At 36.5% G+C, this 22,300-nt stretch overlaps 1 protein-coding gene across 1 annotated transcript; it reads left to right on the top strand.

Annotated features, from left to right (window-relative positions):
* LOC120631673 (probable aldehyde oxidase gad-3) lies at positions 1-21,784 on the top strand. The gene is made up of 17 exons (XM_039901341.1): positions 1-73; positions 2,906-3,063; positions 5,345-5,505; positions 6,320-6,696; positions 7,249-7,469; positions 8,094-8,196; positions 8,866-8,993; positions 11,265-11,552; positions 12,550-12,714; positions 14,260-14,388; positions 15,541-16,025; positions 16,732-16,915; positions 18,115-18,310; positions 18,869-19,635; positions 20,208-20,400; positions 21,031-21,144; positions 21,714-21,784. Exons 1-17 carry the CDS (start codon positions 31-33, stop codon positions 21,782-21,784), a joined length of 3,783 nt encoding a protein of 1,260 aa, XP_039757275.1. The 5' UTR covers positions 1-30.
* Positions 21,785-22,300: the final 516 nt, after the last annotated feature.

Raw genomic sequence — 22,300 nt, 5'->3', positions numbered from 1 at the left:
GTGAGTGTCTCACATTTACGGGCTGCGGTCATGAGCAAAGTAACATTTCGAGTTAACGGAGCCAACCATTCGGGTATGTACATATTTAAAATTTTATATCACTACTAGCTGTTGGCGGGGTTCTGCGTTTGTAAATATTTTTTTTATAAATCCATCGGCATTTTTTTTTTGTGGGATAATATATTATGGCCTGTTACTCTCCGTCCTTTCTATGCTTATAACTAAAAATCAAACTGATTGGTTCCTTTGAGCGTGAAGGAAGGACAGACAAACATACATTCGCATTTATAATACTACAAGCTTCTGCCCGCGACTTTGTCTGCCTGGACGAATTGGGTCTAAAACTTCGCTCGTTGACAATTTTTAATATTACGGGAACGGTAACTATTTGCGAGATCGGTACAGAAAGTACATGTCCTTTTCCATTGCACAGGCTACATGCATACTAAATTTTAAAGCTATCCGCCCGCGGCTTACTTAGCTCGTAAACAATTTTAAATTTTTCCCTCGGGAACTACTTAAGGAATCGGAATAAAAGGTAGCCTATTTTCTTTTCCATGTCAAAGGTTACATGCATGCTAAAGTTCATCCAAATCCGTTCAGCCGTTTTGCGTGATTGAGTAAGAAACATCCACGCTTTCAAATTTATAAAATTAGTAGGATTTCTTGCCCGCATTAGTAACGGTCTTTTACAAATCCCATGGGAACTGTTTGTTTCCTTCGTATAAGTATCCTACGTTAACTTCTTGTAACTAAATCCATGCCAAAAATTTTAGTAGTTGCTTAGTTATGGCCTATAGAAGGAAATGCCTATGGTGGCCTATGGTGTTTCACTCCCGTGGCCCGGAGAGCACGTTGAGCTGTCAGTCCTACGCTCGATCTCTTTGCGGTCGTATGGCTGCTGTCCAATGGGGAGATGAGAGTGAGGGAATAGAGAGAACATCGGTGTCTGCGTACACACTTTTATACTATAATATCTATAAGGAAGTTGGAAAATCTCACCACCGTGGCCGAAATCGGTCAGAGATACAGGAATTGAGTTTATAAAAAAATAGGCCCAAGATAGTCATTAAAGGATACATTTAAAGAAGTTAAAATAAAACACTAACAAGGTGTGTATTGGCTAAGTTTGTTGTGGGCTCTTCTTCGACCAGGGCGCGTTTGGAACCCTCGTAGCTTCAGGTTTCAGTAGTCGAACGAAGTTATCACCATTTCACAATTAAGTAAACAATAAACATATATGTATAAAAGCTTCATAAGTGCCTGCGATAGGCCTACATGAATAAAGGATCTTATGAATTTGAAATTAGAATTTTAAAAAAACTATAGGTCCTCAACAAACACCATAGGGCTCCTGCAGTATGTACCGGTAATTATTTCTAATAATCGTCTGATAATAATAGTTATATCCCACCCATTTGCTAATGTGCGTAGCATTAAGCATCGTGGTGGGTTTATGCTCTAATTCCCAAATAAATAAGGTGTAGATTATGTATTTGATAAGGCCACAATATAAATCCGGTGTATATAAAACCAGATTTCACTGTACGCACACCAAATATGCTTTATTGTGATTTTTTATACAGTCGTGTATGTTATTTTTGTTTGGAGTATGCTGCAATTTTAATATTAATGTATTCATAACAGAATCATTACCATAGTGGAAAAAGTCCAGATTTTAATCGTGTTGTTAGTTTTCTGATTTTGAAGATAAGCTTTATATGTATTTTTGTATTAAGAATTTTTAAATTTAAATTTTATTTATTTGAAGTAGTCGTACTCTATATTAGTCTTTCGGATGCATATTCTGCCGAGAAGAAGCCCGGAAGAAACTCAGTACTTGCCACTGACTTTTCCAACATAATTTTCAACATCATCATCGTTCAAATAGTTTTAAAAGGCATTTAAATATGTAATATAAGACGTATTAATACCCGAACTTAAAAAAAACCGAATTGATAACTTAGGTCTTTTTGAATTCGATTAAAAATGCCAACGCTTTTTTAGTTTTCCTAATCCCAAGGTTGCCTGACAGAGATCGCTACTTAGCGATAAGGCCGCTATTGCATCCTGCTTCATTCTTCAAGTTTGTTCTTTTTTTCGTTATTCTGAGTGGTGTACAAATAAAGAGTATAAATAAATAAATAAAAAAACGCTTGGAGCCTCGCTGTTCCGTGGTAAAATAGCGACGAAGAACTTCGGTTAACGAAAGTATATCCTGTAAATACCGATAAACAGGCAATGTGCTGTAATCTAACTACCACCTTATCGGTAATCTAAATAATAAAGTTTAAGTATATCCTTAAGCTAAGCAATTGTCGATATGCCGTGTCACACACACATAACTCCGGTCATCTTCGGTCCTTATGTACTACTAGGCTATCACCTAACTCTTGTTTATACTGTGGTTTAACTGCCTCGATGGTCGTTGGGTTAGCATGTTCTACTACGGATCATGCTAACCTGGGTTCTTTCCCGGGTCGGGCCACTGAATAGTTTTTTTTAAATTCCAAAACAAGTTAGCCCTTGTCTTGTCGGTGGGGTGGTAACTAGCCACGGCAGAAGCATCCCACCAGACCAGACCAGAGAAAATTCAGAAATTATAATTTCCCAAGTTTCCCCTGCCGGGGATTGAACCCGGGGCCTCCCACTTAAATCTACACTGCGCCAAGAAGGTAGGCAAAAGTAGGTGGGTTCCGCTGTTAAGAAATTGCCCCGTGGCTTGGAGAGCACGTAAAATTGTCGGTCCTGGGCCTTATTCCTCTCCGGTCGTATCAGAGCTGCCGTCCTATCGAACTATGAGAGTGAGGGAACAGGGAGTGAGCCTGTGTTTACACTTGTAAACATCTCTTCGGAGTCTCTCTTGGAATCTCTCGGTTAAACTGTATTCTCTGCTTCTTTCTAGTTGGTTCTGAAGTCAGTTCAACAACCACTTTGCTGAAGTACCTCCGTGATACGATGAATCTCCGCGGGACTAAGTATATGTGCCTGGAAGGTGGATGTGGCGCCTGCATCGTCAGCGCTGCGAAGTGCCCCGGAGACGCCCCCCAAGGAGTCAATTCTGTGAGTATGACTCATAGAATATAATATTTCGCTCATACTTCATTACTCGTAATATCAACTAATGAATTTTTTTGGTGTGAAACATCTAGGAATAGGTGAGGGTAAAACTGATCGTTGGCGTGGCGATACAGGCCGTGGCGACGCTTCGCCACGCAATATGTACTAAGCGTAGTCCATACGTAATAGTGTGTATAGTGTATACAGTATTGTTTACTACGTTACACATGTGAGGATAGCCTGTGTTTTACTCAAAAAACTATTTTTAACAATAAAATATGCCTGTCAGCATATACAGGAAGTGAAAGTGTGCAGCCTCCTACAAATAAAGCAAAATCACACTATGATTGTAGTGCTTTATCATTTCATTACGCCACATCAGACTGTAATCAATTCTTTTATCCATATAACTTATGCAAAATAGTTTTGCATAAGTTATATGCAACGGCACTAAAAGCCCACTGCAATCTCACCTGGTGGTAAGTACTGATGCAGTCTAAGATGGTAACTGGCTAACCTGTTAGAGACTATGGCAGCTATAATAAACTCTTATCGGTTTCTGTGCGGTATCGTACCGGAACACTATATCGCTTCACGGCACCTCTTTGTCGGTAGGATGGTAACTAGACATGACCAAAGCCTCTCACCAGAGATTGTTTCCAATTTAAATAGGTATTAAAAAATAAAATTGAGTGCGTAGATACGAAAATTGGGCAACAATTGTATCCCCGTGACTGATCCTGATATTTTTATAATCCAGTATTTACTTATGTGCGCGTAAACGTGTAATACACATAACGTGAATAATAAAAATATTTAATGAACTTTGTCTTTAGTCACTTGTTCAAACATAATATAAAACGCTAATGTTTGCTCCCATTTTGAGTTATTTACTGCGTATTCTATCAGTTCAATAAACTTCAATAGCTGTTGAAGAAATTAGAAGAAGTCCAGCAGAATCTCAAAATCATTTCCATGATTTATACGTCATCTGGTCACAATCAGGAAGAAATCATACTCTCGAGTTCATACTACCTTTTGGACATGGTTTCAGAGACTTTCGTTATGCGACTTTTGCTCTGAATAAGTACCTCTGAATAATTGTGCGCCTCAGTGTGAATATTGGATAGAAGCAGGCGTTCCTTTGCGGAATTCCATGATTTATTATGAAAATTAAGTTTTACTTGCTGTACTCCGCGAAAAGCAGGAGGATCTGTATGGTGTTATTTATAGTTTCTTCAATGTTTATACTCCACCCCAAACAGATCTTCGGCAATATAGTGAACATTACGCACGTTTCGCTGTTAAACAATTATTCATTATAAAGTCAACGTCTCCTGAGGATGCGCCGGTTTCGGAGCAGATGGGTTAGCGATCGCAGTAGATGATAACAGTAGCACAGAGAAAGCTGCTGCCCATTCTCCGTTCGATTCCCTTAGTCGCTACTTACGACACCCGCGGGAGAGCAGGTCACCACATGGCATTGGTGCATCAGTTATTGATCATAAAAAAAAAACATTTGTTTATCTGATGACAACAACCGTTCTACAGCGTTATTACTAAGAGGTTAATATTATTTTAAGTCAACGACCCATTACCGGCCCACTACAGAGCACGGGTGTCCTGCCACAAGAAGAAAGGTTTAAGCCGTATTCCGCGCTGGCCTAGTACGGATTGGTGGACTTCACACGTCTTTTAGAACATTATAGAGATCTCAGGCATCCAGGTTTCCTCACGATGTTTTCCTTCACCGTTAAGGCAAGTTAATATTGAATTACCCAAAATGCACGTAAGAAACAAAAGTTATAAGTTCGTGCCGGGTACTCGGAACTCAGCGCCCCAGAAAGTTATATATATAGATATAGATATATATATAGTTAAGTTATATATATATATATATATATATATATAATTAATATAAAATTAATATAAAATTAATATAAATTAATTAATATATATATGTATATATATTTATATTTTATTTTATGTTTTTATTTGTGTATATTTTGTTTATGTATTCGTATGTAGTTATTAGAATGTAGGTTTATAATAATTTTACACCACCTATTTGTTCTCGCTCTTGTTGTCTCCTAATCCTAAGGTTGCCTGGCAGAGATCGCTTTTAAGCGATAAGGCCGCCTCTTGTATTCTACTCCAGTTTTTGTGTTTCTCCCTATTCGTCCTTTATATTGCTGTGTAGTGGTGTACAAAAAAAGAGCTTAAATAAATAAATAAAGTTGAAGTCCGAACCACTAGGCTAACACCGCTTATTATTTATTTCTAGTGCATGGTCTCAATAACATCATGTCAGGATTGGAACATAGAAACCATCGAGGGAGTGGGCAACAGGTTGGACGGGTATCATCCCCTGCAGACCACCCTCGCGGAGACAAATGGCTCGCAATGTGGCTATTGCTCTCCGGGGATGATTATGAACATGTACAGGTAAATTGAATCTTTTGAATTATTTTTTAATTTCGGAACTAAAGGGATTTGAACCTGCAACTCTCTGTCAAACTCGGCCAAAGCCGCGAATCTCAGACAGGGAGTCGCAGGTTCTAAGTCAAAATTTTATTTTCCCTCCAAGTGTAAAAAAGTGTACCTATAAAATTATTCGCAAAAGCTAGAAAAGTAATAACACGTTATGATGCATAAACCCACTTACAGGTTACCTCAGCATGTTTTTAATAATAGAACCAAACTAACTGATTTAAAGATTATAAATAAACATTTTGTACAACGTTTTGAAGTCATCATCATCATCTCAACCAATTGACGTCCACTGCTGGACATAGGTCTTTTGTAGGGAGTTCCACAATGCACGGTCCTGGGCCGCTTGCCTCCAACGGCTCCCAGCTACTCGCCTGATGTCATCTGTTCACCTCGTTTGGGGCCGACCTACGCTGCGTTTACCAGTGCGGGGTCGCCATTCCAGCACCTTAAGACCCCAACGTCCATCGGTTCTCCGAGCTATGTGCCCCGCCCATTGCCACTTCAGCTTCGCAACTCGCTGTAGCTCAGCGAGTTGCGAAGCTGAAGCTGCTGCTGAAGCTGTCGGTAACTCTAGTTCTTCTACGGATCTCCTCATTTCTGATTTGATCACGTAGAGATACTCCTAACATAGCTCTCTCCATCGCCCGCTGAGTGACTCTGAGCTCTGACTTCAAAACTTAAACTCATAAGTTTTGAAGTCAGTGTCAAGTGAAACATAATAATTACTATACACTTGTTCAAAACGATCTTTTCATTTATTTTTCAGTCTTATGAAAACAAAAAAGCAAACAATGCTCGAAATAGAGAAATCGTTAGCTAGCAATGTGTGTAGGTGTACAGGGTACAGACCTATTATCGAAGCCTTTAAAAAATTTGCATCAGATGCTCCGGACTCGTTGGATCTACCGGATATAGAAGATTTGAAAATATGTGAGAAATCAGGGGAAATCTGTCCCGGGAGTAGTTGTGATGAATGGGATTGGTGTATGGTATCCCGGAACGAAGTTATAAGTGAACCGTTGCATATACGATTAAGTGACGAAAGAGATTGGTTCAGAGTTTATACGCTCTCAGATATTTATGTAATTTGGCAAGCCAAGGGATACCAATCTTATATGCTTGTGGCTGGTAACACTGGCAAAGGTAAGTAAAAATACCATTTACTTTCTTTTAAACAAACTTCTAAACTGCTTTTACATATTTATTAATTAATACTAAGGTTTATAAAAAACGCACACACACACACGTACGCACACCTACGCACTGAAACACTTCCATACATATTTTACGAGTGCTGACTTCCACCAATAATACGACAGATAAAGAATATGCTTATGTGATGTATATTTTATTATTAGATAATTATTTGTTGAGCTTAGAGGAGTTTAGAGGATCAAAGTTGAGGATTCAAAGTTGACTTTACAATGTATTATTGTCAAGAAAACATAAATTCAACATCTCCTGAGGATGATCTGGTTTCGGAGCGAAACACGCCGAAGATCTGTTTGGTTGGGTGTATAAGGATTGAAGAAATTATAAATTAAACCATACAAATTCCCCTGCTTTTCGCGGAGTTTAGCAAATTAAGCTTTATTTTCATAATATATAGTGCTTTTGTTTTTGTGTGAAGAAATCAGTGCCAAATGAAGCTAGGGTCAAACGATATCTGTAAGTTTGATTTGTCCCTTGTTTTAGGTGTATATCCAATATTGGAGTATCCGAAAGTACTAATAGATGTCAGTTATGTATCAGAATTGAAAAGTTACGCCATAGATCAAAATCTGGTGATTGGCGCCGGAAATACTCTTACAGAGCTCATGAGTATTTTTGCAACTGTAGGAAATACCGATAATTTTGGTTATCTGAATGTGCTTAATGAACATTTGAGTTTGGTTGCACATGTGGCAGTAAGAAATGTAAGTTACATTCTACATAGTTAGCTTACTTTAAGTTTATAATTCTAGCTTGGTTTCGCTCGCATTTCACAAGCAGCAGCAGTGTTATTTTAAAATTACTTTTTTATATGTCACACCTAAAAGATTACGATTCCTTAAGAGCTTCGCTTCGCTCGCATGTCCTACTACCCTCGCTTTTAGCGGTTTTACTTCTAAATGACAGTTTTATTTGTCTTCACTTTTCTACCATCGAAGTTCAAGGCATCGTAAGGAAATGCGTTACGTAGTTGATACCCAATGGACTCGTACAAAGAGTTTTGCTTCCTCGTCCCTAATTCACACCGCAAAGATCTGGAACGCCTTCCGGCTTCCGTCTTCCCCGATACCTATAACATGGGTTCCTTCAAATCAAGAGTGAATAGGCATCTCCTAGACAAGCGCGCTCAATCTTAGGCCGCATCATCACTTCTCATCGGGTGTGATAGCGAGGAAGCGCTGAAAAAAAAACTTAAAAATGAGGGAGTAAACAATATTAAAATAATAGTGCTTTGAGCAATAGTAGTAAGGCTATTGAAACCGATGCAATAAGAGCAACTACGCGAGCATATACTGAGAAAATAACTATATTTCTATAAATTGTTTTAGCTCGGAACTGTAGCTGGTAATTTGATGCTGAAGCATACATATCGTGAATTTAAATCGGATGTTTTTCTTCTCCTTGAAACTGTGGGTGCCCTGTTAACAATAAGTGAGTTTTTTTTTTCTAGAAAATAAGTATCAATATTTTAAGAAATCCGTAAGATTATATCTGTAAACACAGTCTGTAAATATACAGTCATAATTATATGTCCTAATTAGAAACCATTTTGATTATTGGAAAAGCAGGCATAAGATTAAAATAACATATATTTTTTTAAGTAGACCTACTTTATAAAGTCTTTTGAAACTATGGTCTGTTTTATAATTTTTATTAGTGTTGTTACATACATTTGGAGGAATTATCAATTTTATTAATTTAAAATACATATAAATATTTTCGGAACCGACAGTATTCTCTCAGGTCGCGTTTGCCAGAGAGTCGCAGGTTAAAATCCTGTCGGTTTCGAAAAATGTTATATGTATTGTAAGTTTGTCTGTTTGTTCCTGTACCACAGATTTGGACGGCTAGAATCTCACACTAGATTTTTTTTTTAATACTTATTGGAGATGAATCCATTAAAGTAAAAAAAATTAAATAGTCTTTCATACCAAAATACTTGTACCTGTTAAAAGGTTTACGAATGATGCATATGAATCATGTGTTTACACTTATAAAAATAAGGATGCGGAATATTCATTTATATTTTATTTTAGGCGTCATAATTAGATACATCTAATTTTAATTGATAGGTTAATGATTCTAATTTATTGGTTTTAGTGATAGCCCCGGGAAGAAGGAAAATCCTGACCATGCAAGGTTTCCTTGCAGAGGATATGACGGGGAAAATAGTAGTTAATGTGCTCATGCCACCGCTTACTAATGACCACAAAATAGTAACTTACAAGGTAATTTAGTTTAATTACTGTTAACAATGTATTAAATTAATTTAACATTAAGCAAACAACTCGCAGTTAACATTATAACAGCTCATTATTGAATCAATGTCGATATTAGACCATCTTTTTATCACAAGCATATCTTCTACGTTACTTAACTATATAGTTTAATTTTATTAAAACTGCCTCGTTGGTCTACTCGTAAGCGTGTTCGAATGCAGATTTCGAGATTCTGGGTGCAATCCCCAGGTCGGATCAATTAATAGTAGGTATTGGGTTTTTCTATCAAGAAATTCGTACCAGCCGCTTGGCGCAGTGGGCAGCGACCCTGATTTGTGAGTCAAAGGCCGTGGGCTCGATTTCCAAAATAGGAAAATGTGTATGTGATGAACAGGATTTTTTTTCAGTGTCTGGGTTTTTATCTGAATATTAAGTAGTTATGTGTGTATATTCATAAAAATATTAATCAGCTATCTTAGTAACCATAACACAAGCTACGCTTACTTTGGGGCTAGATGGCGTTGTGTGTAGTGTCGAAGTATATTTCATCATCACTTCAACCGATTGAACTTCGACTTCTATGTCCAATGCTGGACATAGAAGTCTTTTGTAGGGCGTTTCAAACTCCACGGTTCTGGGCGCATTGTTGCCAGCGGCTTCCCGCGACTCTTTTGATGTCGTATGTCTTTCAAACTTCTCCATGTTGCAATATGAGGTCTACAGAGTGTATTTTATCGACTGAGGTTGTAAAATCATTGCATACTTATACTCAAAACCAATGAAATAAAAAAAACTAATAGAATGTCTTGACCCAATAGTAAAAAACACAACAGCATTCTATAAATAAGGCAAACATATATGTTTCAAATGTTAAAAGAAAGGAAAAGTTACAGTTGTACAAGGTTGGCAGCTTTGCTAATGCCTGCACTGTAAAGCTAAGCTTTACTCAATAATTTATAAAATTAAATACTTTGGTATTATTAAAATTTAAAAAAAAAAAACGGAAAGGGCGAGTCGGACTCGCGCAACGGGGTTTCCGTAGTTTGGAAGGAAACGTATATATACATAAGGTTAACTGATTAAGTCATATCATCTATCATCATCATAATATCAACCCATTACCGGCCACAGGGCAGGGTATCCTCCCACAATGAGGAGGGGTTAAGGCCGTAGTCCACCACGCTTGCCTAGTGCGGATTGGTGACAGTTATTATACAATGTAAAATATGAAAGCCCTTTTTGCACTTGATTTTTTTTTTTTTAAAAGCATTATTCTTGAAGTATCATAAAAAAATCTAAAAATACTGTAGCCTCGACGTGAGTGCTGTAGTCTTATAAATGGAGTTTGTGGGAGGTTAATGGGAGGTTCGATCCCAGCAGGTCAATTTGGGAATTTTAAATTTCTTATTTTCTCGGCTTAGAGGCTGGTTAACACCCTGCCGACAAAGAAGTTCCGCCAAGCGAATAAGCGTTTCGGTACGATTTCCTAAAAATGATTAGGAACTCGGATTTAATATAACTGCCCTACTCGTAACAGGTTGACTCACTATCAACTTACACTGTCAAGGGCTAACTTGTAGTGAATTGAAAAACCTTGATCTTTTAATTATCGGTCGTTTGATTTCGTGACACCTTAAAAGATCCATTAAATAATATTATACCCGACTTCAGTGGACTTTAAGAAGTTAGGAGATCGGCTCCACTTGCGGGGGGCCGAGTTCGAATCCAGCTCTAACATTTCTATGTTATTTGCGTTTTAAGTAACCCGGCTGAGTTTGCTGTAGGCTCTTCTTATACCAGGGTGCTTGGAACCCTCATAGCTTTAGGTTTAAGTTGGCGAACGAAGTTATCACCGTCCCTTTACAATTATGTAAACATATATGTATGAACGCTTTATAAATGTAAGTTTATAATAAAGAAATTTTTAATTTGAATTCGATTTTTGTACTTAACTTACTGTCCTGTATTTTGCAAATTTTAAATTTCTTAATTGGCTCAAGAAGCGGTGATAGCCCAGTGGGTAGGATCGACTTCACTTTCGCGAGGCTGAGTTCGAACCCAGCTCTAACATTTCTAAGTTATGTGCATAAGACAGGCAATCAAAATATCACTTTCTTCAACGGCGAATGAAAATATCTTGAGGAAACCTGCATGCCTAAGTTTTCTCCATAATATTCTCACAGGCGTATAAAGTCCACCAATCGCCACTGTCCCAGCGTGGTGCCCTACGGCCTAATCTAATGGCCAGTAGTGGGCCTTTAATATGATTACCTTTTACAGATAATGCCAAGAGCCCAAAACGCTCATGCGTTAGTACATGCAGGTTTTATATACAGACTCGATCCAGCAAACAGAGTTATAGGCTGTAGAATTGTGTACGGGTGTCTTTCTCCAACATTCATCAGAGCGCTGAAAACTGAAAAATATTTGACTGGCAAAAGCCTCTTCAGGAATGAAACGTTGCAAGGAGCTATTAATGTATTGAAGAACGAGCTGGTGGTGGTGGAAAGCTTACCAGATCCACCGGTCGAGTATAGACGGAACGTTGCTTTAGGATTGTTTTACAAGGTAAAATGCCAATATTTAATTTTATTACGAACCAGCTGTACCCGGTGATCTTATCCGCGTTTATAACGGATTTTTACAAACCGCGTGGGAACTGTTTGTTATCCTGGGATAAAAAAAAACTCAACTCATCAATTATCTCAACAATTATTATAACATCTTCTGAGGATGCCCTGATTTAGGAGCGAAACGTGCGAACTGTTTGGTGTGGAGTATAAGAATTGAAGAAGTTATAAATTACACCATACAGATTCTGCTGCTTTTCGCGGAGTGTAGCAAATGAAGCTTAATTTTCATAATATATTATGGAATACCGCATAGTTAAGTCTGCTTCTATCACATACTATCCGTCTTTTCAACTAACTCTATGCCGAAAATCAAGTTGTCCGGTTGAGCAGTTACGGCGCAAAGGAAGAACAAACAAATAAACAAACATACTTTCATACCCATAATATTAGTAAGGGTCAAGAGTATAAATAAATAAAATAAGTGCACACCTTATGCACAAAGTTTGTTCATCCGTCCAAATAGTTTGCAGTACACATACAGGCGATTTTGGGAACTATGTGAAAATCCATCACCTCTTTTTCGACATCAATTACAATACTGACAAAATTCTCCGAATCGCGGAACACGAATTTACCTGCTTTGTGGGTACATTCGTGTAGAGATAAGCGTGAGCCGGCCGCGGTTTCTTTTAAAACGCGCCAAATATTTGAGCAAACTAACTATACTTTATACTGTAGGTACAGTACGATTCAAACTTAAATGCATCTGCGTGAAGTTAGCAGACGTGCGCTGTTACCCTACCCGCTACACCGAACACCCAAAATGTGTGTGGTGCGCAACGTCGCGTCGTGCGCAAACTCCAGGGGCGCATTTACGTTTGAATCGTACTGTACTTTTTGTCCCTGTTGAAAGACAACCGTGCTGATCTACCCCCTAGTGGCTGCAGTCGTTCTAATACCTCAGTTTTATCAATTTGAATAATTATTTCCAGGGTCTTCTTTCATTAATACCACGAAATATGACGGTCAGACCTAAATTCGCATCTGGAGCTATCAAGTTGTACGAGACCAGACCGCTGTCAGATGGACGACAGATATTTGAGACTAATCCTACGCTATGGCCACTAAATAAACCCATACCTAAACTTGAAGCATTAGTAAGTAGTTTATTATTAATTCAGAAAGCAACAATAAAACATAAGTACACACACATTTACGAATTTGTAACATTACTAGCGACACAACCCGGATTCGCACGGGTAAATGTATACAACATGTAAATGAAAACAGAAGTATTACTTTACAGGCTTTAGAGTACAAATTATTTACTGTATCTAAGACTTATCTGTGAAACCGAAACACAAATAGTTTTTGAGTAAAACACAGCCATAGTTTTCAAAAAGTCATATACATCACATGAAAAATTAGAATCAAGTGGCTTCTGCCACTTATTTAATCAAAATTATAAGGGAACGAGTCGCGTAGCGTTGGTACTATGCGCGTGTCGGTCTTTTATCTTCAATAGGGTTGTCATAAGTAAACATTTAAAATGTTTTGAATTAGTTTGTATGGAAAAATAAATATGCTTGTTTTACAGGGTGATTCATTATAAAATATACTTATGCACTCTCCAACAGTATTTCGTAATTCGTTCACACGTTGTATACTAAGTACTCTGAGACAGTTTGGAGTGTTTTAAGTTAAGTTTAGCCAGCGTTTGCAATGTAAGCGCACAAAATGTGTCTGTTACGACATCACATTACTAATCCATGCTTTTGTCTATAATATATTTTTCAATATATTATAATATGCATGTATACCTACTACATATTATGTAACCGTCCTCTTTAATAACTCTATCTATTGCTGGGCACTTCAATGAAATCCTTTGTGAAGCTTAAAAGATCTAAGCATAACAGCGCGAATGACTTTGTTTTACCTATATTATGTGAAGACTAGCTATTGCCCGCGTCCTTCGTCCGCTTTTATTGCGGTTATTAAGAAGAAGAATAAACACTTAATTGTACGTATAACACACAGGAAAAGAAACAGTAAAGGTAAACAGTATAATTCCCATAATAAGAAATCCCGTGGTAACCATTAGTTTAGCTGGCATAACAAGTAGCCTGTGTTACTCTCCGTCACTTCAACTAACTCTATGAAAACTGCAAACTAAGTAACGAATCGACTAGATATTATTAGGTAACGAAAGGACAAATAAACAAACACATTTTCTCATCTATAATATAAGTAAGGATTTTTAAAGTATATATGGTTAAGGATTCGTTTGCTTTTAATTAGTATTAAAAGCGGCCCCTCGCGACTTCATCCGCGTAAAGTCTGCCTTAAAAGATAGACACATGCTATCGCTCACTTTTAAATGGGAACAACTTTGTCATACAAGATTTTATCGCAACTTTATCGGTTAACGCAGTGCATGCAGCAGAAGCTCTCAAAAGGAAAATAAAACTCTGATTTTTTTTTTGAAACATTGGTGTTATGCTCCTATTGGTCTTAGCGTGAAGATATAGCCTTCCCCAATAAACGGGCTATCCAACACTGAAAGAACTTTTCAAATCGGAATAGTAGTTCCTGAGATCATCGCGTTCAACTAAACAAACAAACTCTTCAGCTGTATATATTAGTACAAGATTATAACTATATGGCTCCTTCCATTAATAATATACTTAATTCAATTTTAGATCCAATGCGGTGGTGAAACTACATACACAGAAGATATACCAACGCTTCCAAGAGAAGTATTTGCAGCGTTCACTTTGACTACAGTTGCATTAGGTACTATTGATAAAATTGACGCCAGTAAAGCTTTGGTAAGATATTTTTTTACATTTAAGAATCCATATCACTAAGGTTAGCATCAAATAAATATTATTTTAAGACAATTTACTGAATGAAATCCATCAGATGACTCTCAACAACTTCAAAGTTTATTTAGAAAGTAAGTTTATAGAAAAATCCTTTTATAGTATTAAGAAGGTATTATATAAAAGTTAAAAAAGCTTGGGAGAGGAATTGCACTGACTTCATAGCTAAATATTATCTGACTTGTGGGATATTAGACCAGGGTGCTTTTGGAACCTTCCTAGCTTTAGGTTTGAGTTAAATAATGTAATTATCAGCATCTCCTCACAATTATGAAAACATATATGTATAAACGCTTTATATAAGAACGCTATAAAGTGCCTGTGAAATGAAATTTGAATTCCACCCTGTGTTTAACTTCTGATATCGACATTGTCGAGCGGGATTTTCTTCATATATTCGTCAATTCAGGGGTTATTTAACGTATAAAAAAAAGTTTACCGTCTAATTTATGCGATTTCGTTTTTATGAAATAAAGGTAATTGAGGAAAGGGGATTGGACTTTCAGAATAGTCGCAAATGCAATCATTGAAATAGTAAATAAACATTATACATTTCTTAAATCTAGTTCAACGGGTACATACTACGATAATATTTCTAGATACATCGTGGTCCCGACGGGTCCTATCCCGGGGGTATCCTTAGTTTAAAATCTTTAAAACATTATAGTTCGAAAGCTTAGTTGCTGTACTGGTACTTAACACAATAAGAAAGTCAGTCGGCTTCTTGGGTGAAGATAATAAACATCTAGGGGTGATTCCCCTAGATGTTTATTATCTTCACCTTCTAGGGGAAGTACTACCTTGCTTATTTCTGCCGCCAAGCAGCACTGAATGAATGAATACATTAATCGTACAGCAAAGAAAAAGTAGTTATAGAGATATAAACAAAAATGAGCATTGCTTTCGCCAAGCAGCAGTTTGACAATTAAAATTGTACACTGTCAAACCTTATAGCTAACTTCGGTGTCAGTTTTTTGTGACGGTGTGCGCGTCGTAAAAATTTACTCTAACACTAATTGGTCCCTAACGCGCCAAAAAAAGTATAACTTCAATCAGCATATAATAATATATATCTTTTTTGTTTGCGTTATTTTGTAGAAGGAACCTGGTGTAATCGCGTTCTACACAGCATCAGATATACCTGGTGTTAACAGCTTTACACCGGCAGTAAACCTGTTTAACTCAACGAATGAGGAGTTGCTGTGCGACGGACAAGTTAAATATTTTAATCAGCCCTACGGAATAATGGTCGCTGAATCACAAAGTATTGCGCAAAGAGCAGCCACCTTAGTTCAAGTAACTTACATTAAAGTGAAAAAACCAGTCATCGATATAAAAAAAGCTAAAAAGGACCCAGCAAAAGCTACTCTCTTCAACTCAAAAGTGGCGACGAGAACAGGAACTGAAGTGACGAATGTCATCAAAGGTGAAAATACAATTTATTGGCAGTACCACTTTAGTATGGAAACATTGGTGTGCGTTTCACATCCGACAGAAGAAGGAATAAGAATTAATTCTGCAACTCAGTATATTGATTCTGTACAAACGATGGCGCAAAGAGTGCTTAAGTTAAATCAAAACAGGTATTTATATTTTACTACACTATTGTTAACACCGCAGTTTATCTTGTAAAGTCAGAAAAAGCTTGCAATTCTATTGATGAGGTTAAAAAAGTAAAGCTAAAAAACCACCTTTCGTATCTTAATCAAATTTAGGAAAAAAATAACTAATGGTATGGTAAAATTAACATGTCTGTAACATGACAATTTTATTGAGAAGTTATTAAAAAAAAGTAGTATTGTACTAGGATAATTATTAAATAATTATTAAATAATATTTATCATAATAACGAATCAGTTTGAGAATTTTATTAAAACCAAATAAAAATAAAAATTTAATTAGATTAGATTTCAATCTAAATTAAAATTACAATAACATTTCAACCGACGACGCGGCGGCTTAGAGTGTTCTTCGAGGCACTAACAATTCTTGACTTTCTGCTTAAATTATAATTAAATATATATGTCTTTAATTGTTACTTGTGCTGTGGTTGAGGTAGTTTAAATCTGTCATGTAAATTCTTGTATTGAATTAAGTTATCGTACATACTAATCAGTGCATGCTGTGACTACATATAAGTGAAATTATGTGTCATTAGTAATCTAAGACTAGCTTGATCCTATCTATAATACATGAAATTTGTTGGTAGCCTAATGAAAATAAATAAAAACTAAATTAACCCGACCATCAGAAATAGATATATATTTATCTTTACCTTTTTGTTATAAGGCTTGACGTCCACGTGCGCCGACTTGGCGGCAGCTTTGGATACAAATTATCACGCGCCACTCAAGTGTCAGTAGCTTGTAGTTTGGTCACATACAAACTTAATCGTCCTTGCCGCTTCATACAAACCCTTACCAACAACATGAGAGCAGTAGGGAAAAGGGAGCCTTCTTCCACTGACTTTGAGGTATTTTTTTTTCCTAGCAGTTATCCACATTTCTTCCACGCAGAGTTTTTTATTTATCGGTTACTTAAAATAGATTAACGTGATGTAAGGCAATAGACAGAAATAACGAAAAATAGTGAAGGGGGATTGTTATCTCATAGGAGCCACGATGCGCAAGTTGAGGCAACGATACGAAAAACTTAGCGATGCTAGACCTTCCATAAGTTTGGCATACGAGCCAGTAGCGGTCTAATCGGTTATTTCTCGTATGCGGGTCGGAAAAGTCTTATGCATGCATGCATGTTTAGTACGTCTCGTGTACGGGTCCAAAGTATCTTTAAATCGAGTGAAGCACGTTGCACATGCGGGTTGCAAGTGTTTTTTATGTAACTTTAATATGTCTCTTATACGGTTCGCAAGAAACTTTTATGCAAGTCTATAACGTCTCGTATAAGGTCCGTAAGTATCTTTAATAGAAGTACATCTCGCATACGGCTCGCAAGTGTATTTGATGCGAATCGAGTACGTCTAGTATACGGGTCGCGAGTTTTATGCGAGTTTAGTATGTTTCGTATTCGAGCTTAGTAAGACTTACATAACGGGTATCACGTGTCTTTTATGCAAATTTAGTACCTACCTAAGTCTTGTATTCGAATCGCAAGTGTATTTTATTATGATTCCTGAACACGAAACATAATAAGCTGTTATAAAATAGCAATGATGAAATGCAAGTGTATTATGTCTTGGGTCGCAAGTTTAGCTCGTACACAGGTTGCAAGTTTATTTTATGCAAGTTTAGAACGTCTTGGGTCAAAAGTGTATTTTATTCGAGTTAAGTACGTCTCACATAACGGGTCGCAAATGTCTTTTATGTAAGTTTAGTACGTCTCGTGTACAGCTCGCAAGTGTATTTTAAGTGAATTTAGAACATGTTAACGGGACTCAAGAGTCTTTTATGCATATTTAGTAAATCTCGTACAAGTATATCGGTCCTAGGTCGTAGGTGTATTATATGCAATTTAGAAATATTAAGATTTTCTGGCGTTTTCTGATTAGATATCTTTTATAATGTTACTTTCCTCTCGTGGCATTTCCTTATTTGGTTCCTTTTCCTTATTTTAACCTTGACTTATTTACTAGGTTACTAGACTTTAAATAGTATTAGGTATACTAGATATATCTTCCTCGACAATAGTGATATCATAGTTATTTGTTAACAGATAAGAGTAAACAAAAAAGGAGTGATTCAATATGTCAACTGTGAATTATACATCGACAATGGTTACATTGCCAACGAACTTCTGGTTATGCTAGGCTTTGACGCATTTAATAATTGCTACAATATGGACACATGGAATTACAAAGCTTATAATGCAATAACTGATACTCCATCTAACACTTGGTGCAGATCTCCAGGTAAGATATTTTATACGAATAAGCTTTCATGAATAATTAAATATATGTGTACAATTCGTTAAGACATTAAAATATTTAAAATATCTAGAACAATAATAATCTGAGTTAGTTAATTAATTAATTAAATTAATTACATATTGAACACATAGCAACTGCAAAATACAAATTCACAAGTTATTAGATGTATAATATTTATAGGTTATAGTTATTGGGTAGGTACATATACATCGCAAAATACGTATGTGTAATTGTAAACATTTTCTTTAATATTGCGGCTATGAGTATTGCGGACTATCTTGCCTGCAGCACCAAGTAAGCAGTCAGTTCCTGGTTCACAAAATTGTACAATTTTTTTAAGGTCTTTTGAATCTCTTTTTTAACTTTCAAAACTCTCTTAACGCGGATCTTTATAACAAAGTCTGCCTAAAATAGATTAACGGCAGTTATAATGACACCTTTCTATATCTAAAGTTTTATTTTCTGTATTCTTTTACGTTTTATATATTTCGTGTTTAATTTACCAAATATTTTATTAATTTTTGATTGTATCTCGATTAGGTTCGTTAGAAAACATAGCAATGGCTGAAGTGATACTCGAAAGAATATGTTACGAATTAAACTTGGATCCATTTGACGTTCGTCTAGCTAACTTAGATACAGTGAATCACAGTGATTTGCAAGAAATGGCTGAAACATTGAAAACAAACTCTCAGTACGCTGAGAGGAAAGCAGCAGTTGAAAAATTCAATTCAATTAATAGATGGAAGAAGCGTGGTTTAAGACCTAGTTTCCTAAGATGGACGCCTTTTGGTTATCAAATTTTTGAAGTTAACATGTCTGTTTATAGTGATGATGGTACAGTAGCAATTACACACGCTGGAGCTGAAATGGGTCAGGGTGTTAATACCAAAGCTACTCAAATATGTGCGTATTTTCTCAAAATACCTTTGGAAAAAGTACAAATTAAACCAAACGATACTTTTACTGCTCCAAACGGCTTCCCATCTGGTGGCAGTTTAACATCGCAAAATGTTAGCATAGGGATTCGAAGATGTTGTGAAGAATTGCTCAAAAGATTGGAGCCAGTCAGAAGTCAGTTGAGTAATCCTACATGGGAAGAATTGATCAAAAAAGCATATGAAATGGAGATCGACTTACAAGTTCACAGTATGGTTAGTTCGAAAGATGTTCAGAACTTCCAAATTTACGGAATAGCTCTAGCTGAAGTTGAAATTGATGGTCTTACTGGAGAATGGCAATTCATTAGAGCCGATATACTAGAAGACGCTGGACGAAGCGTCAACCCTGAAATTGACGTTGGTCAAGTAAGTTGAATACTAAAACTTTGTTCTTCTAAAGTCTTCAGATAAAAACTGAGGTTTTCTGATAGGTACGTTTTGAATCCCGATTTCATCGTAATTTAATTTTCTTCTTTGCTTATTATTTTGCTTTTGTTACACCTTGTACCAAATTGGTACTTTATAATTCGCCAGATCTGATTAGCGTGATTTCTTATATTCGGTTGGTTATGCTTCAAAATTCAAAATTCAAAATTCAAAATTCATTTATTTCAAGTAGGCCTAATATAAGCACTTTTGAAACGTCAAGTCTGTCTGTTTGTAGTGATTCTACCACCGAAATAGTATAATTCAAATTATATTTTTTTAGTAGTTTTTGAACTACCACCCATACACCGTATCTATAATATGTACTATACTGTGGCATAAATTAACAGAACAGATGTGCACCGAATACGATCCAAAATAATTTTAGCAACATTGTTATCCAAAAAATGGATTTTCATGTTATAATACCAGAATTAAAATAGGTTCAATTTACTTTAATACTGTCGTCGCATAAATTGCAAAGTTTAAATTGTTAAGTTTGCTTCTTTTAGGTCGAAGGTGGTTTCATCATGGGATGTGGTTATTGGACTTATGAAAATTTAGTCTATGACCCTAATAATGGCGAATTGCTGACCAATCGAACTTGGGATTACTGGGTGCCTCAAGCTAGAGATATTCCTCAAGACTTCCGGGTTTACTTTAGGAAAGGATCTTTTAGTACCGAACTTATTCTTGGAGCGAAAGGTAATTAAAAATGAAAATTATGAATTAATCAGGAATTTATCACTTAGGAACATTAAAAGTACAAAACGATTACAAAATAAAGTGCGTTTGAGTCAATAACAGGAAAAATTTAATCTATCAATCAATAATTGTCCTTTCAATACCTTTAGTTCAACAGTGGACTGCCATTGTAGGACTAAAGTCCTCTCCCAACGTGAGATTTTAACCTTTATTACCGCGCTAGGAAGACGGGTTGATGATCGCAGTAGATAGTCATAGCATCACTGGAGCATTTAGGACTTTGGCTCTGCCTTTTAGGACCCACGCGGGAAGAGGAGGATTGGTGACATTTATTGTATTCTACCTGCCGTCTCTTTCTGTCGTCACCAAACGATGCAAAATAATTAATATAGGTAGGGAGACAAGATAAGAATGTAGATAGGAGAATGTGGAAGACTCAACAAACTACCCATACTACCCCCCTGTCGAGCAGTGGACCATCTTTGGTTTCAATCAATGTTCAAAAAAAGGTTAGATTAAACTAAAAAGATCGGTTGAGATGTTGAAGATGATGAATTAAGAATGGTGTATGATATTCGCCATACAACCTCGGTACTGTCAAAATATATTAACCAAATTTTTATGATCTAGGAGTTGGCGAACCAGCAACTTGTATGGGAATCGTAGTCGCCTTTGCATTGAGGGCAGCCATTGCTGCAATGAGACTTGAATCTGGAATACCTACGAAGCAGTGGTTCCCATTGGGTAATCGTTTTTTATATACTTTTGGTTAACAGCTAACTAAGACCCTTCAATTATAACATTATAAATGATATATTATTTTTAAAATACACACTTCGCCATCTAGCTAAGAGTAGCTTATTACGGGTAATGAGTTGACTGATGAATATTTTATGAATAATATACATAAATACTTATAATATACAGATAAACACCCAGACACAGAAAACCATTCACAAAAAAATATGTACGTACCGCCACCGCCACAGCCACACCCACAGCCACACCCACAGCTACACCCACAGCCGCACCCACAGCTGCAACCATAGCCAGACAGACTGCCACACCCACAGCCGCACCCACAGCCGCACCCATAGCCACACGCACTGACTCACCCACAGCCTTCCCAACTGCCACGCCCACTGCCACTGCCATTGCTAAGTCGGCGTAATTAAAGTGGAGGGATGATTGTTACCTGGGATTTAATAAAAAGAATATGTAACTTTTAGTACATTTATGTATCAGGGGATTTTAAATTTAATTTTGTGAACAATGTTTTTTTTTGTATTTCATAATGCTTCTTTTTGTTTTAGACGGAGCCTTCACGGTGGATAAAATTGGTGTTTCTTGTGCAGTCAAACCAGAAGATTTTAAATTCTATTAAATGATTATTTGTATATTTTATGTATGATTTCGTTTTAAAATTTTAGCAAATTAACATCTATTTTATATTAAGTTGAATTGTATTCGCGCGTTTCTTTTTAGAAAAAATAACGAATTGTAATAATGTAGATATTAAATATGTAAATGAGCTGTCGTTAGATTTTTATTACTTTATCAGTTTACAGCACTCCCCACGACATATCCATGCTTAGTTATTTTACCCTTTTTAGAAGCTTTTATACATTCCTGGTGCAACGGTGAACGCTGTGGTTTTAACGGGAGGTCCGACGTTCGATTTCCGGCAGGGGTAATTAAGGAATTTATATTTTCTAAATTTTCTCTGGTCTGATCTGGTCACACTTTCGCTTTTGTAATATTAATAAGAATATGGATACAGTATAAAAAGTGATGCAAAGAAAAGAAGGAAAACAAAACTGTGCTAGACGCGTTTTAGTAATTACGTTTGAAATCGGTAAACGGTCAGCTGTAGGTAGCAAAAATAAGCGCTGTTTCATTT

This window comes from Pararge aegeria, chromosome 18 (genome assembly GCF_905163445.1).
Source record: "Pararge aegeria chromosome 18, ilParAegt1.1, whole genome shotgun sequence".
Taxonomy (NCBI): domain Eukaryota; kingdom Metazoa; phylum Arthropoda; class Insecta; order Lepidoptera; family Nymphalidae; genus Pararge; species Pararge aegeria.
This window is presented reverse-complemented; position numbering and strand designations above follow the sequence as displayed.